The following is a 16,324-nucleotide window of genomic DNA, read 5'->3' on the forward strand; positions in this document are numbered from 1 at the left end:
CTACACACTGTTCTTAAGCTAATCTGAAGGCCACACAAGGTTTGGAGGTCTGTAGCTATTAACTCTGCAGAAAGTTGGCGACTTCTGTGCACTGTGAACCTCAGCATGCGCTGACCCCGCTCTGTGATTTTACATGGCCTATCACTTCGTGGCTGAGTTGCTGTTGTTCTCAATTGCTTCCACTTTGTTATAATACCACTAACAGTTGAGCGTGAAATATTTAGTAGTGAGGAATTTCACGAATTAACTTATTGCACAGGTGGCAACCTATCACGGTACCACACTTGAGTTCACTGAGCTCCTGAGAGCGGCCCATTCTTTCACAAATGTTTGTAGAAGCGTCTGCATGCCTTGATGCTTGATTTATACACCTGTGGCCATGGAAGTGATTGAACACCTGAATTCAATGATTTGGAGGGGTGTCCTAATACTTTTGGCAATATAGTGTATTTGTGATCACTTGTCTTTGTGGTTTACTCAGTCAAACATTATGAACTGGCGCATGTCTGAATAATCAACCAGAGAACTAACGAAAGAAACACACACTGTCTGTTCTCTTTAAATGACACTTTGAAAGAGACTCAGTGTCTGAAGCCTCAGGCGGCACTCAGACTGTTCAACCTTTAACAGACAAACAGCCTGAAATATATGGGGCTAGATAAGTGGCTAAGCAATTTGAATTAGAATTTTGCGCATTTGAATTTTAGAATTGTTTGGTAACACTTTACAATAAGGTTTCATTAGTTAACATTAGTTAAGTGCATCAGTTAACATGAACTAATAATGAACTGCACTTATAAAGCATTTATTTATTTGTTCATGTTAATTTCAGCATTTACTACTGCATTATTAAAATCTTGCTAACATTAGTTAATGCACTGTGAACTAACATGAACAAACCATGAACAGCTTTAATTTTATGAACTAACGTTAACAAAGATTATACTCAGTTAACTAGTTCACACTTGTAGTCCGGTTTGTTTGGTCTGGACCAAAAAACAAAAACAAAACATATAGCCTAGTCCTGGGGCCTATACCATGAAGCCGGTTTAGCTGGCTAGCCAGATATGTTTAAGCTTAGTTTGTGCTAATCCTGGGTTTTAGGTACCGTTAAAGTGGTTTGGCTTTTAGCAGTGTTCATCTCCATAGTAACTTATGCTCCACGGCTAACCTCGGATAGTAGAACCTCGGATTCAGGAGGAACAGTCTGGTTTTCGTCCGGGCCGTGGTACACTGGACCAGCTCTATACCCTCTACAGGGTGCTGGAGGGTTCATGGGAGTTTGCCCAACCAGTCCACATGTGTTTTGTGGATTTGGAGAAGGCATTCGACTGTGTCCCTCGCGGCATCCTGTGGAGGGTGCTCGGGGAGTATGGGGTCCGGGGTCCTTTGCTAAGGGCTGTCCGGTCCCTGTACGACCGAAGCAGGAGTTTGGTCCGCATTGCCGGCAGTAAGTCAGACTTGTTCCCGGTGCATGTTGGACTCCGGCAGGGCTGCCCTTTGTCGCCGGTTCTGTTCATAATTTTTATGGACAGAATTTATAGGCGCAGCCAGGGGCCGGAGGGTGTCAGGTTTGGGGACCACGCGGTTTCGTCTCTGCTCTTTGCGGATGACGTTGTCGTGCTGGCCCCTTCTAACCAGGACCTTCAGCATGCACTGGGACGGTTTGCAGCCGAGTGTGAAGCGGCTGGGATGAGGATCAGCACCTCCAAATCCGAGGCCATGGTCCTCAGTCGGAAAAGGGTGGTTTGCCCTCTTCAGGTTGGTGGAGAGTTCCTGCCTCAAGTGGAGGAGTTCAAGTATCTAGGGGTCTTGTTCACGAGTGAGGGGAGGATGGAACGGGAGATTGACAAACGGATCGGTGCAGCTTCTGCAGTAATGCGGTCGATGTACCGGTCTGTTGTGGTGAAGAAAGAGCTAAGCCGTAAGGCGAAGCTCTCGATTTACCGGTCAATCTACGTTCCTACTCTCACCTATGGTCATGAGCTTTGGGTCATGACCGAAAGGACAAGATCCCGGATACAGGCGGCCGAAATGAGTTTTCTCCGCAGGGTGGCTGGGCGCTCCCTTAGAGATAGGGTGAGAAGCTCAGTCACTCGGGAGGAACTCGGAGTAGAGCCGCTGCTTCTCCACATCGAGAGGGGTCAGCTGAGGTGGCTCGGGCATCTGTTCCGGATGCCTCCTGAGCGCCTTCCCGGGAAGGTGTTTCGGGCATGTCCAACCGGGAGGAGGCCCCGGGGAAGACCTAGGACACGCTGGAGGGACTATGTCTTTCGGCTGGCCTGGGAACGCCTCGGTGTCCCCCCGGAAGAGCTGGAGGAAGTGTCTAGGGAGAGGGAAGTCTGGGCATCTCTGCTTAGACTGCTGCCCCCGCGACCCGGCTCTGGATAAAGCGGAAGAAGATGGATGGATGGATGAACATATTAAATATGCCTCAAAAACTATTTGTTAAATGTAACATTTTATACATATTCGGATTTACAAAATTCAATTAGGTTTAAGCCTTTTTTCTGGCTCCATTTGGAAAGTGATTTAGGACAGTAAATGGTCATTTGATGTGGAAAGCATTTATTTTTTTATTCTAGAGTAAAATCATCTTTGGTGAAATTGACCACTGTACTATAGTAATACCATGTTTCTATAGGTATCATGGTAATAGAAGGGTAATCTCTGAAGTACAATACAATCAAGATATAACATTTCAATCCAATCTGTATTAGTACAAATGAGTTTTAAATACACAATAACCATTTTTATACGTTTATCATCAAGAGTCATTTCAATCTCACAGTCACAATAATGTTCTATTTAGTCATGTCTGTATTAGTTCTCATTAGTTGCTATGGTTTCAGACCAGTTTTACATCCAGCTGTTCCTGTTTAGTTCCCTCATTCACTGTGTGTATTTATACTCCGTTCTGTTTAGTGCTTTGTCAGTTATTGTTTGTGTGGTCGTGAGCCTTCTGAGTTTGTTGTTTGATTAAAAGGACTTTATATCCTCACCATTTCCTTCGTTGTGCACCTTTCTCAAGCACCTAACTGTAACACACACTTTGAAACTAATTGAATATTGCTTGTTTCAAAGCTAGCCATTTTAACCATGATGCCTTTTAACTGAATGGAAATGAACAGATTTATGCAGATTCTAATTTAATCCTTTTGAATAATTGCATATACAAATGGATTATTTAAATAAAATCATATAGATGCAGACGAATATGCATTACATTAAGTTTATTAGTTTGTTTCTGTTAAAACGTTGTAATCCAAATGAATGGAAAAATTGACAAGCCATGGATGACTTCTGAGTGGAGTGTCCTGATGTTGTTTATGAATGTTGAATGCTGTATGAATCTACTGTATGTGGGATGGGTTGCAGATGAGTTTACACACACACACACACACACACACACACACATACTGCAGCTCTAAGCACAGAGTTCAGTGTCTTTGGGTAGAGCGCCAGCTCTAATTGAAAACACTTGATTTTCTTATGCAGTTGTAATATGAACATTCCCGGCACAAGTTTTTTTTTTTTATGTGACATACGCTTACATGGACATAAATAGTTTTATGTATGCACAAGTGTACTCGCACAGCAGCAAGCCTATGCAATAATCATCGCAAATCTAGAAACATTTTTATATTTTCTTTCTTTAAAAAATGTGTAATGTTCATTTATAACACTCTACTTATGTAATATATTGTGTGTTATACTTACATTGCATTTATGTGTGACACTATGTGTTATGTTACCTTGGCAATAAAATAAAATAAAAAAACCCTATTCCACACTGCTGTGAGGGGGTTTTTAATACAGCTGCTGAGGGAGTGACTGCACATTTGACATATTTCTCTCTTCTGACTGTCACGATCCATCTCTCTATATTTTTTAACTCTTTTGGAAAGTTGTGAAAAACGCAATAGAAAGGTGCTGTTGGACAAAACAGAGAAATAATATTTGTTATGGTCTGCTGTATACGTTTACCCTGCTATACTGTAGTTTACTCTGAAAAGTGAGCATTGTTTTCAATGGGAGCGGTGCAGCTGAATCCAGACTTACGGTGGTCAGCTGGACATACTGGTGAGGCTGGCCTGTTTTGATGGTTTTAGTGGGGCTTTAATCCATCTGTCAGCTGGTCAGGCTAGAAAACCAGCAAAGGATCATCTGAAAGGAAACAATGGAAGGTGGAGACTTGATTCTATGCATTGGGTGTTGATTGGATGTTGAGATGTGGGCATTACATGCAAAAGGGGTGGGGTTTAAGTGCACTAAATGATTGGTCGTTTTCACCTGAAGATCCAAGTATGACATTTTGATTAAAAATTACAAACAAGTCACACCGATCAGGCATAACATTATGACCACCTTCCTTTTTGCTGGTCCCCCTTTTGCTGCCAAAACAGCCTGACCCGTCGAGGCATGGACTCCACTAGACCCCTGAAGGTGTGCTGTGGTATCTGGCACCAAGATGTTAGCAGCAGATCCTTTAAGTCCTGTAAGTTGTGAGGTGGGGCCTCCATGGATTGGACTTGTTTGTTCAGCACATCCCACAGATGCTCGATTGGATTGAGATCTGGGGAATTTGGAGGTCAAGTCAACACCTCAAACTCATTGTTGTGCTCCTCAAACCATTCCTGAGCCATTTTTGCTTTGTGTCAGGCGCATTATCTGCTGAGAGAGCCACAGCCACCAGGAAATACCGTTTCCATGAAAGGGTGTACATGGTCTGCAACAATGCTTAGGTAGGTGCTACGTGTCAAAGTAACATCCACATGGATGCAGGACTCAAGGTTTCCCAGCAGAACATTTGCCCAAAGCATCACTGCCTCTTCCGGCTTGCCTTCTTCCCAAAGCGCATCCTGGTGCCATGTGTTCCCCAGGTAAGAGACACACACGCACCCGGCCATCCATGTGATGTAAAAGAAAACGTGATTCCTCAGACCAGGCCATCTTCTTCCATTGCTCTGGGGTCCAGTTCTGATGCTTACGTGCCAATGTTGGTGTTTTGGGGCAATGGACGGGTCAGCATGGGCACCCTGACTGATCTGCGGCTATGCCGCCCCATACACCACAAAATGTGATGCACTGTGTATTCTGACACTTTTCTATTAGAACCAGCATTAACTTCTTGAGCAATTTGAGCTACAATAGCTCGTCTGTTTGATCGGACCACACAGGCCAGCCTTCGCTCCCCACATGCATCAATGAGCCTTGGCCGCCCATGACCCTGTCGCCGGTTCTCCACTGTTCCTTCCTTGGAGCACTTTTGATAGAGACTGACCACTGCAGACGGGGAACACCCCACAAGAGCTGCAGTTTTGGAGATGCTCTGACCCAGTCGTCACAAGTTCGCTCAAATCCTTATGCTTACCCATTTTTCCTGCTTCTAGCACATCAACTTTGAGGATAATCAGTGTTATTCACTTCATAATGTTATGCCTGATGGGTATATATATATATTGCAATGATCTGTGGCTGAATAAAGTGCACAACGAAAGAGATCAAAAAGAGTCTTTAGTAAAATATTTCATAAAATAAACAAGGAACACTCAGGAGATCGCAGGAGAATACATAACACAAGCGCTTTTTACACCGGACCCTGAACAGATAGAACAGAAGAACAGAAAAAGGTGTGTGGAAACTAATTAACAGCCAGGGAATCTAGACAGGAACAGAGAGAAAACAACAGAATATAACACGTTATTAATATATACATGAATGAATCGTTCATAATAAGATAAATAAAATGCATTTTTTTTAAAAAAAGCTGAATTTTCATTTCATACTCTGTAGAACATTTTCACCTGATTCAACTTAAAAACTTAACTTCCCACATGGAAAGAAGCTATATAAACATATATGTTTTAATATAGGTTTTGATATAGGTTTTTAATATATGTGACATTTATAAAATTGGCCGTTTTCCTATATTATATGTACATATATGCACAAATATGTACATATATGTGTACATATATACGTGCATACATATACCTATATAGGTACATATATGCACGTATTTATGTGTGCATATATGCACATATATGTTCACCTATATGTGCACCTATATGTTCAGGCTTGATTGAAAAAATAAAAAAACCACAAACCATTTTGTTATACATTTCCTTTTTTTCCACTATCTTCATTCAAGAAAGAATCGACCTTGTAAATGTTTCAGGAAAACGTAGCTTTCCATCTTCTCTCATCTAATTGCCATAGTTAAATTCCATAACATGCCAATTACATGGGATACCAATTTCACGTGTTCGCACATACATAAGTTCTTGCATAATTTTTTTTTTTTGTTAGTTCTTAGTTATTGCATTGATAATAGATAATATGAGCTAGGCATCATGTATGACAGTTGCCAAAGTTAGATATGAGCTACAAAATCACCAGATCCTGCCATGAGCTATATAGGAGACATATCTTGTATGTATAGGGCTTATATGTGGATATAAAGAAGCAATACAGGAGACCTATATGGCCTGTATATGCACATATATGCACCTCAATTTTGCCTATTTGTGGCATATATACGCATATATGTTATCATACATGTGCATATATGCAGCATATATGTGCATATAAACTGCATATAGGTTTCATATATGTGCATATATCCTCATATAGGTTCTTTCCATGTGGGTTAAGCTGTCAGTACTAATAAAAAAACGTAAGCTGTTGTAATTATCTGTACAATATATTTTCTAGTTGAATCTCATATAACTTTGAAAGTTGACAATGGTTAAATTATGAGTTCAAGTACTGGAAAAACATGTTGCCATGACTTAGATCATATCACTTTTTACAGTGTGCTGACTTAGTGATCATGAAGACACACTTTGAACACAAATGGGTTGTGCCACTTTATTTCGCTGGCCTGAAATGCAATACTGACTAAATCCTTTCATTAATATAAATGCTTGGAAAGATTTTGACATAATGAAATAGTCATTTGAAATAATCATTTGTGGTTTGTGTTCTCTTGTAGGATCACACTCGCGTGGTCAGTCCCATCATTGATGTTATCAGTCTGGATAACTTCGCCTATCTGGCCGCCTCTGCAGACCTGAGAGGAGGTGAGAGAACTGAATGTGTGGAATATGTTCAGAGCTTTACCACAGAAAGCATCTCTTTAATATTTGTTTTTGCCAGAAAGCAATGAGAGTAAATGGAGAACTTCTTAGATGTTTCTCCTGAGAATAACCCCTGGTAATCTCACATGTATCGCCTCTATAGTCTTAGAAAACTCAGACTCTGCTCAGATTTGACAATATACCAAAGTCTCAGTATGAACCGGTGTTATTTTAGTATTTATTTATATGCTATTATAGCATTTTTTTTTAATATTTTGCCTTCAGTTTTCACTTTGGTTCAAGTTTTTCGTCTATATTTGTATTATTTTAACCCTTTCATGCATGAATTATTGAATCACAAAGTATTATTTTGCTTTTAAACAAGTCAAAAAACATGCCAAACATAATTTTCCATTTTTATTTTGAGGGAGTTGCATATCTGTGCACTGCAGTGGACACCATGCCTCAACGGTATAAAAAGTGATTCAATCACGTAATACATGTTAACTCTGCAAATGGCCATGTTTACCACCCTGTTATAAAGCGTTTGGAATCAATAAATCATAATTCCCATTATACACCCCAAAAGCACAACATTTTGCCCCACCATTTTCCAAGTAGTGGTGCCACCCTTGATCATCCACAAGAAAATCCATATCATTCGACCACGAGTCAGATTAAAAATAACTGCACGTGTTTATTCAAGTGATCCAGAAATAACTGCCTCACTTTTTCCCCTCTGACATCAGGTTTCGACTGGAGTTTACACTTCAAATGGGAGCAGATTCCTATAGAACAGAAAATGGCAAGAAATGACCCCACACAACCAATCAGGTCTCTCTCTCTCTCTTTATCTCTTTCACTCTCGTTCTCTCTCTATATATTTGGAGTCAAACAATCTAGGATATTTCAAATGAGAAATGAACAAAGTTTTAGACATTTTAACACAAAGATTTGACCTAAAATAAATAAGACATATGTATGCTTTTATAAAACTAGAAGCATTTTTACTGTAGTGGTCTCAGACCTTTCAACCCCACTTTGTGTGTAAATAGTATGTATATATACCAACCAAGGGCGTAGGTTTGATTTTGACATTGGTGGGGACATAAACGGAGCAAAAAAACTAAATAAAACAAATCAGTGATTGACATTAAGGTTTTTAGTCTATGCCGAGAAGGAGGCAGTTTAACAGAGATTTAACTTTACCTTCATTCTGTCCGTAGTGCATTTGCCAACATCTCTCATCAGAGTATATACACATACAGTAACGTATATGTAAATACGCTATATAACATATAGAGCACTTACTGTGAATTGCAGTGTTTTTCTGGGGTCAGATCATTCTTGATGAAGTTGCACATCACCTTAATTTAACATAAAACATGTACCGGACCAATGATTATTCTGAAAGAAACCATGACTGGGATTCTACTGTTGCTGTAGAAACAAACACAACTTTCATCTGCATTTGATTGACAGATAAACCGCATGCTATTATTTCACGGTTGTTTTTAGTTTTGTGGCAAACAGTTTGCTTCATACATTCAGTTTAGCAACATTAAGTTAAAGAGGGTAAACTTTATCATTCAACTGATATGTGCACGTAGGTTATGATTCATAATTTCATCCTTGAAAGAACACAGTTTTCTTACTTTCTTTACTTTGAATTCACGGGTAATGTCAATTGTATGACCCATTTCAGATGCATCCAAAATTAAAACATCGGTGGTTGTATATACAGTGGCAAGAAAAAGTATGTGAACCGCTTGCAGAATCTGTGAAAATGTGAATAATTGTAACTAAATAAAAGAGATCATACAAAATGCATGTTATTTTTTAGTTAGTACTGTCCTGAATAAGATATTTTACATTAAAAACTTTTGAGCAGGATGAAGATGTCCAAATGTTTCTTATTTTATTTAAATATCTTTAATAATTTTAATTAGTTTTTTTTCCATTTAGTACAGCCCTACAGAAGCAACAGAAGATACTTACATGTTTCCCGGAAGACAAATTGAGCACAATTTACCTTGATCTTCAAATTCAATACGTTTTCACCCCCGGCTCTTAATGCGCCGTGTTTCCTTCTGGAGCATCAGTGAATGTTTCAACCTTTTCTCTTGTTTGTCAAGAAAAACAAGAGACTCATGAACAACCATCACAAAACAAAAAACAAAAAAGCTGTGGATCATCCAGGGAACGACACAAGGCACATCAATGGTTCAGAATCAATGGTTCATAAACTTTTGAACAGGGTTATTTTAATAAATTCAGCATTTTTTTGTCTTGTGGACTATATGTAAAAAAAATGTATGTAAAATATCTTATTCAGGACAGTACTAAATACAAAATAACATGCATTTTGTATGATCCCTTTTATTTAGTTTAAATTATTCACATTTTCACAGATTATATACATATATACATACATATTATATTATGACTCCACTGAAATTGCATCGTCGACACGGCATCCTCAATAAACCCGTCTCCAGCATGTTGCCTCCGATCCTTCGAATATTCCAATCTATTATGTCCTCTGACCTGTAAAGTTTCCAGAATAATAATCATACGCTGTTTGTTAATTGGCCAGAGGAGAGCTGGCACCCCGACTGAGCCTGGTTTCTCCCAAGGTTTATTTTTCTCCATTAGGTCACCTGATGGGGTTTTGGTTTCCTTGCCTCTGTTGCTTCTGGCTTGGCGTGCTCAGTTGGGGACACTAAATTTTGTCTACATTTTTCAACTAAATATCCAAATAAATCTAATTATTAAACTAAATTAACCATATAAACTAAATTACTGATCTAATTACTGATCTAAAGCCCACATTGTCACTGTATGATAATTGAAATGAGCTGATGACATCACCGTTTTCTCCAGAATGGCTGTACGGCTGAATAAAATTATGTTGCATTATTTTCCTGTTTAACACTGTAAAGCTGCCTTGAAACAATCTGCATTTTATTTATTTTAATAAAAATGATTGCTATAGGGACAATTCCTTTTTCATGAATATTGGTAAGGACATGTCCCTAGCATCCCTACTAAATTGTTTGCTCTTGACACTGCTGCTGTTCATGCAGGACCCCTGTGATTGCTGGAGGAATCTTCATAATGGATAAAGGCTGGTTTAATCACCTGGGCCAGTATGACACTCACATGGATATCTGGGGTGGTGAGAACTTTGGTAAGTAATGAAATGTATGACATTATCCTGAAAAATAATATTTTACTCCTCTGCTGTCAATGTGCTGAAGTGTCAAACATCCTGTGAACAGTTTAGCAAGACAAGCTGCAGAGATTGTATAAAGAAAAGTGTGTGGTGAAGATGTCCTCACTCATATAGTCAAACAAACAAACCTCTGGGATATTATTACTAACGAAGACTACAACTACAACCATGAAAACATTGTTCCAAAAGTACAACCCCTAATCAGAAAAAGTTGGGACAGTATGGAAAACGCAAAAAAAAAAAAAAAGAAGTGATTTCTAAATTTACTTTGACTTGTATTTCATTGCAGACAATATGAACAAAAAATATTTCATGTTTTGTCTGGTCAACTTCATGTCATTTGTAAATATGCATCCTTTCCTGTCATTCAGACCTGCAACACATTTCAAAAAAAGTTGGGACAGTAAAGCATTTACCACTTTGTAATGTTGCCATTCCTTTTCACAACACTTAAAAGACGTTTAGGGACTGAAGACACCAAGTGATGAAGTGTTTCAGGTGTAATTTTGTCCCATTCTTCCTGCAAACAAGTCTTAAGGTGGGCAACAGTACGGGGTCTTCGTTGTCGCATTTTGCGCTTCAAAATGCGCCACACATTCTCTATTGGAGACAGGTCGGGACTGCAGGCAGGCCAGTCAAGTACCCGTAGCCACTTCCTCCGCAGCCAGGACTTTGTAATGTGTGCAGAATGTGGTTTTGCATTGTCTTGTTGAAATATGCATGGACGTCCCTGGAAAAGATGTCTTCTTGAAGGCAGTATATTATGCTCCAAAATCTCTATGTACTTTTCAGCATTAATGGTGTCTTCACAGAAGTGCAAGTTACCTTTGCCAAGGGCACTGACACAACCCATACCATGACAGACCCTGGCTTTTGGACTTGTTGCTGGTAACAGTCTGGATGATCCTTTTCTTCTTTGGTCCGGAGCACACGGCGTCCATTCCTCCCAAAAAATACCTCAAATACTGATTCATCTGACCACAGTACACGTTTCCACTGTGTGATGGTCCATCCCAGATGCCTCAGAGCCCAGAGAAGTCGACGGCGCTTCTGGACACTGTTAACATAGGGCTTCCTTTTGGCACAGTACAGTTTTAACTGGCATTTATGGATGTAACTACGTATTGTGGTACTTGACAAAGGTTTGCCAAAGTAGTCCTGAGCCCATGTGGTGATATCGCTTATAGATGAATGACGATTCTTGATGCAGTGCCGCCTGAGGGATCGGAGATCACGGTTGTTCAGCTTAGGCTTGCGCCCTTGTCCTTTACGCACTGAAATTCCTCCAGATTCCTTGAATCTTTTAATTATGTTATGCACTGTTGAATGTGAAATATCCAAATCTCTTGCTATCTTTCTTTGAGGAACATTGTTTTTAAACATTTCAATAATTTTCTCACGTATTTGTTGGCAAACTGGCGATCCTCGGCCCATCTTTGATCCTAAAGAATTAGACCATTCTTGGATGCTGCTTTTGTACCAAATCATAATTACAATCCCCTGTTGACATCACCTGTTTCAAATCACATCATTATTTAACCATTTTACCTCATTACTAGCCCTAAATTGCTCCTGTCCCAACTTTTTTTGAAATGTGTTGCAGGTCTGAATGACAGGAAAGGATGCATATTTACAAATGACATGAAGTTGACCAGACAAAACATGAAATATTTTGTGTGCATATTGTCTGCAATGAAATACAAGTCAAAGTAAATTTAGAAATCACTTCTTTTTTTTTTATTTGCGTTTTCCATACTGTCCCAACTTTTTCTGATTTGGGGTTGTAAAACAAAATAAAATATATACCAAATATATACCAAACTAAAACTTATTTTATTTCAGCTAGTTGCCATGGCAACATTTTCCTTGATGTACTAAAACTTTTAATTGATTATCCTTTATTTTACCAGAAAATAATCCCATTGAGATTCAAAATCTCTTTTTCAAAGTGGCCAAGACAGCAGAATAGTAGTTCCATGTTAAAAATAAATAAATAAAAATAATACATATACACACATTTAACCAAAAAAGACATTTGGCATTTTAACATCCTCTCAACATAACCACCAGCTGCGCTCAGTAACATCACATCTGCATTTAGTACTCAAATAGTCGTTTATCCTAGTTTTAAACTGTGTCATTGTCGGTAGATACTCAAATTTGAGCAAATTTTACTGTACAGACTAAAAGAAAACTAAAAATATGACAAAAACACAAAACAAAAAAGTTCAACTTTAATTAAAATTAAAAACAGAAAAAAAAAAAAAAAAAACGTGTTTAAAATGTGGGTGTGTAGGGGTGTGTGGGGGTGGTGTTCAGGTATACCCTACGTTATGGGGATAAAATGCCCCCAAGGACGGCAATACCAGAAATCTTTGACATCTTTTGAGATTTCACTACAAAATAGTAAATGACAAAATGTCCTGTAGCTCGTAGTCGTGGCTGTTTAAGAAGGGAAGTTTTCAGGAAAGCCTGTTTTTCCTATTTCAAAACATTTGTAACCGTATTTTTGCATAAATGTAATTCTTTCTTTTCCATAATCTTACTTTTCTTTTTCTGATGTCGTAGAGCTGTCATTCAGAGTGTGGATGTGTGGCGGCAGTCTTGAGATCCTCCCCTGCAGTCGCGTGGGCCACGTCTTCAGGAAACGCCATCCCTATGACTTCCCAGAGGGCAATGCACTCACCTACATTAAGTAAATTGGCCTTTATGTAATCTGCAATCATATGCTTTACAATGAAGTGTATGAATGAAGCGCTGTTACATTTTCTGCTTGTGTCGTAGGAACACGCGGAGAGCAGCTGAGGTCTGGATGGATGAGTATAAACAGTATTACTACGCTGCAAGACCTTCAGCACAGGGAAAGACCTTTGGGAGGTCAGACATCTCTGATAACTGTTACGCTGCATTCAGACGGGGCGACAGCCTCAATGCTTGACGGAGGACGTGTCTGAAGCTTGAAAACAGCCAAATCATATTACTTTTCTGGTGTTGCATGAACGTGGATTGGCTGGCGTCTGCGCTATGGTATTTGCATAGGCGATCTGATTGGCTGACGCCTGACATCACCCTTTCAAAAAATGAGAATCGTTGACGCCCCGTGTGAATGCAGCATTTTACACTGTTTTTATGTAGACCTGGTTATGGTGATCTTGTGAAAGTCTTTTCTATGAGATTGTCATAATTATATTTACCTCTGATTCTAAAGGAATAGCTGCATCCAAAATGAAATTTCTGTTATGTTTTGCCCGCCCTCATGTCAGTCCAGTCTGTTTAACACAAAAGAGATGTTAAGCAGGATGTTCATGCTGCTATTTACAATAAAATTATCAAGCTCCATAAAAGTACTTAAAGGATTAGTTCACTTTTAAATAAACTTTTGCTGATAATTTACTCACCCCCATGTCATCCAAGATGTCCATGTCTTTCTTTCTGCAGTCGAAAAGAAATTAAGGTTTTTGATGAAAACATTCCAGGATTTTTCTCCATATAATGGACTTCAATGGGCTCCAAACGGTTCAAGGTCCAAATGACAGTTTCAGTGCAGCTTCAAAGTGCTTTAAACGATACCAGACGATGAATAAGGGTCTTATCTAGCGAAACGATCAGTTTCTGCGAGAAACTGAGCAGTATTTATGCTATTATTTTACCTCTTATCAGACGAACGTGATCATCTCTGAGCTCCGCCATAACTTCCGCTAAGTGAGGTCAAAATACGAGTGTGGTTATAGATATATCGATCGTAGATGCCTCATTCTAATGATCCGTGCAGGCGCTAATGAGGCATATACATCTATGACCACGCTCGTATTTTGACCTCACAGAAACTAATGGTTTGGCTAGATAAGATCCTTATTCAACGTCTGGTATCGTTTAAAGCCCTTTGAAGCTGTAATGAAACTGTCATTTGGACCTTGAACCATTTGCAGCCCATTGAAGTCCATTATATGGAGAAAAACCCTGGACTGTTTTCATCAAAAACCTTAATTTCTTTTCGACTGCAGAAAGAAAGACATGGACATCTTGGATGACATGGGGGTGAGTAAATTATCAGCAAAAGTTTATTTAAAAGTGAACTAATCCTTTAAGTACTTAAGTATTCAAACTTGACTTGTCAAGATGTGTCATGCCAGGTTTGAAATCAAACACCAAACAATGTACACTGAAGGAAATGGTAGTGTCGTCTTAAGACCATTTTTTGAAGGTCTTGGTCTTGTCTCGGTCTCGACCACATTTGTACTCGGTCTTGTCTCGATCTCAGACTAAGAGGACTCGAGATTTTGTTTCAAGACTGGTCAAGACCACAACTACTGAGATATTACTAAATTGCCGGTGCATTGTCTGATTTAATTATTAACATCATTAATGTGATTGGATGTAAAACTTACTGCTTCAGATGCAATCAATAACTTATTTCTACTTTGATTTATTTATTGTGCCGGTTCAGAAATGAGGGATTGTGTCAAAAATGACACCAGAATTAAAGGTCCCATGACATGGATTTTTTTTTTTTTTTTTTATGTTTCCTGAGGTGTACTTATATTGTTAGTATATTTTTTTAATCATAAAATGTCATAATTTAGAAATAAAAGGCATTTTTCTATCCTGATTTTTAGCCCTCTGGCTTGAATGCTCTGTTTTAAGGGGCGTGTCTGCTGTGCTGGACAGCCAGGGCTTGGTTGTTTACACCTATCTCCATTTCTAGCCACTGGGGACAATAGACAGGCTAGGGGAACTCATATTAATGTTTAAAAACCTCATAAAGTGAACTTTTCATGTCATGGGACCTTTAAGTATATTATTTTAAAGTATATTATTTCCCTAATAAGTACCTAAAAGTATGCTAAAGTGTAGTTGTTTTTCACAAAGTTATTTTTTTTTTTTCTGTTTTTATGGGTTAAATAGCTCTTACACTTTAATTTAATAGCAATTACAATTGCTGGTTACCACTTTTTACAATGTAGGTTCTTGTATTTCTCATAATCGACAGCCAGAATGAGATTTTCAGTGGATGCGTTTGAGTATTAGGGCTGGGTATTGACACAAATTTCACAATTCTATTCGATTTCGATTCACAAGCTTTTGATTCGATTTTTGATTCGTTTCGATTCAATTCAATATCGATTATTTGGATTTGTATCAGGTATAATACATGGAAAATTTCCTCAAGGAAAACTAATTTCTGAACTAATGTTGTAAACTATGGGAGTCAGTTGATACTACATTAGCCTACTAATATTGAAGGTAAAAATTAACTGATTTGTTGATACAAACACTTAAATGACACTAAATTATGTTTTTTTTTTATAATAATAAAGTTATAATATTATCTTTACAATAACATAAACATAATTCCACTCCAATTAGTTTTTTGAAATGTAAACATTATGGTGGCTGTCACAAAAACTTGCCAGATTTATTCATACATATATGCATTAAATATTGAAGAACATTGACAATGAATATCCTATGTAATGTGGTGCATATAATTAGCAAAATGCTCCTCTCTAGAGTTAATTTTTCCAGCTGACTAACGAGTTTATGGACACTGGATATGGTTTTTCTGAGGTAAATGTGACATTACATGACATTGTTTACAAGCCGTTTTACTTAGGCTAAGTTACGTCTTTCTGCGGTTGAAACACTCATTGAGCTATTCTATGTGACATGATACGATTTCGGTAAGTTGTCCTGTATCTTTTAACACACTTTCAGAAGCTCATTCATGTTTATTTCACGCTGTTACTGGTATTAAGGCGGAAGAGAAGATCCGTTCATTTGCCGGTTCTTTTGAGCTGACCTGCGGCAGAGCGATCTCGTGCCACAGGCAAAACGGTATTTATGTTTTTGAATTTTGTAAAAAAAAAATAGTCGTAATTTGAAATCTGACACTTTGTTTCATATCAATAGTAATAAAGCACAAAGATTATTGTGATTTATTGGATGGGAGGTGCGCTACAATGTTTATTTCATTCATTAACTGAAAACAGGATGACTAATCGATTCT

At 38.4% G+C, this 16,324-nt stretch overlaps 1 protein-coding gene across 1 annotated transcript in view; it reads left to right on the plus strand.

The window, feature by feature from the left end:
• galnt16 (UDP-N-acetyl-alpha-D-galactosamine:polypeptide N-acetylgalactosaminyltransferase 16) overlaps positions 1 to 16,324 on the plus strand; it is a 103,339-nt gene that overhangs the window by 66,364 nt on the left and 20,651 nt on the right. Inside the window, exons 7-11 of the mRNA XM_079832951.1 lie at positions 6,998 to 7,085; positions 7,832 to 7,916; positions 10,169 to 10,272; positions 12,886 to 13,012; positions 13,102 to 13,194. Of these exons, the coding sequence (XP_079689077.1) occupies positions 6,998 to 7,085; positions 7,832 to 7,916; positions 10,169 to 10,272; positions 12,886 to 13,012; positions 13,102 to 13,194 (497 nt within the window). The remainder of the gene's footprint in view (positions 1 to 6,997; positions 7,086 to 7,831; positions 7,917 to 10,168; positions 10,273 to 12,885; positions 13,013 to 13,101; positions 13,195 to 16,324) is intronic.

Source organism: Gobio gobio, assembly GCF_949357685.1.
Source record: "Gobio gobio genome assembly, chromosome: 13".
Lineage (NCBI taxonomy): Eukaryota > Metazoa > Chordata > Actinopteri > Cypriniformes > Gobionidae > Gobio > Gobio gobio.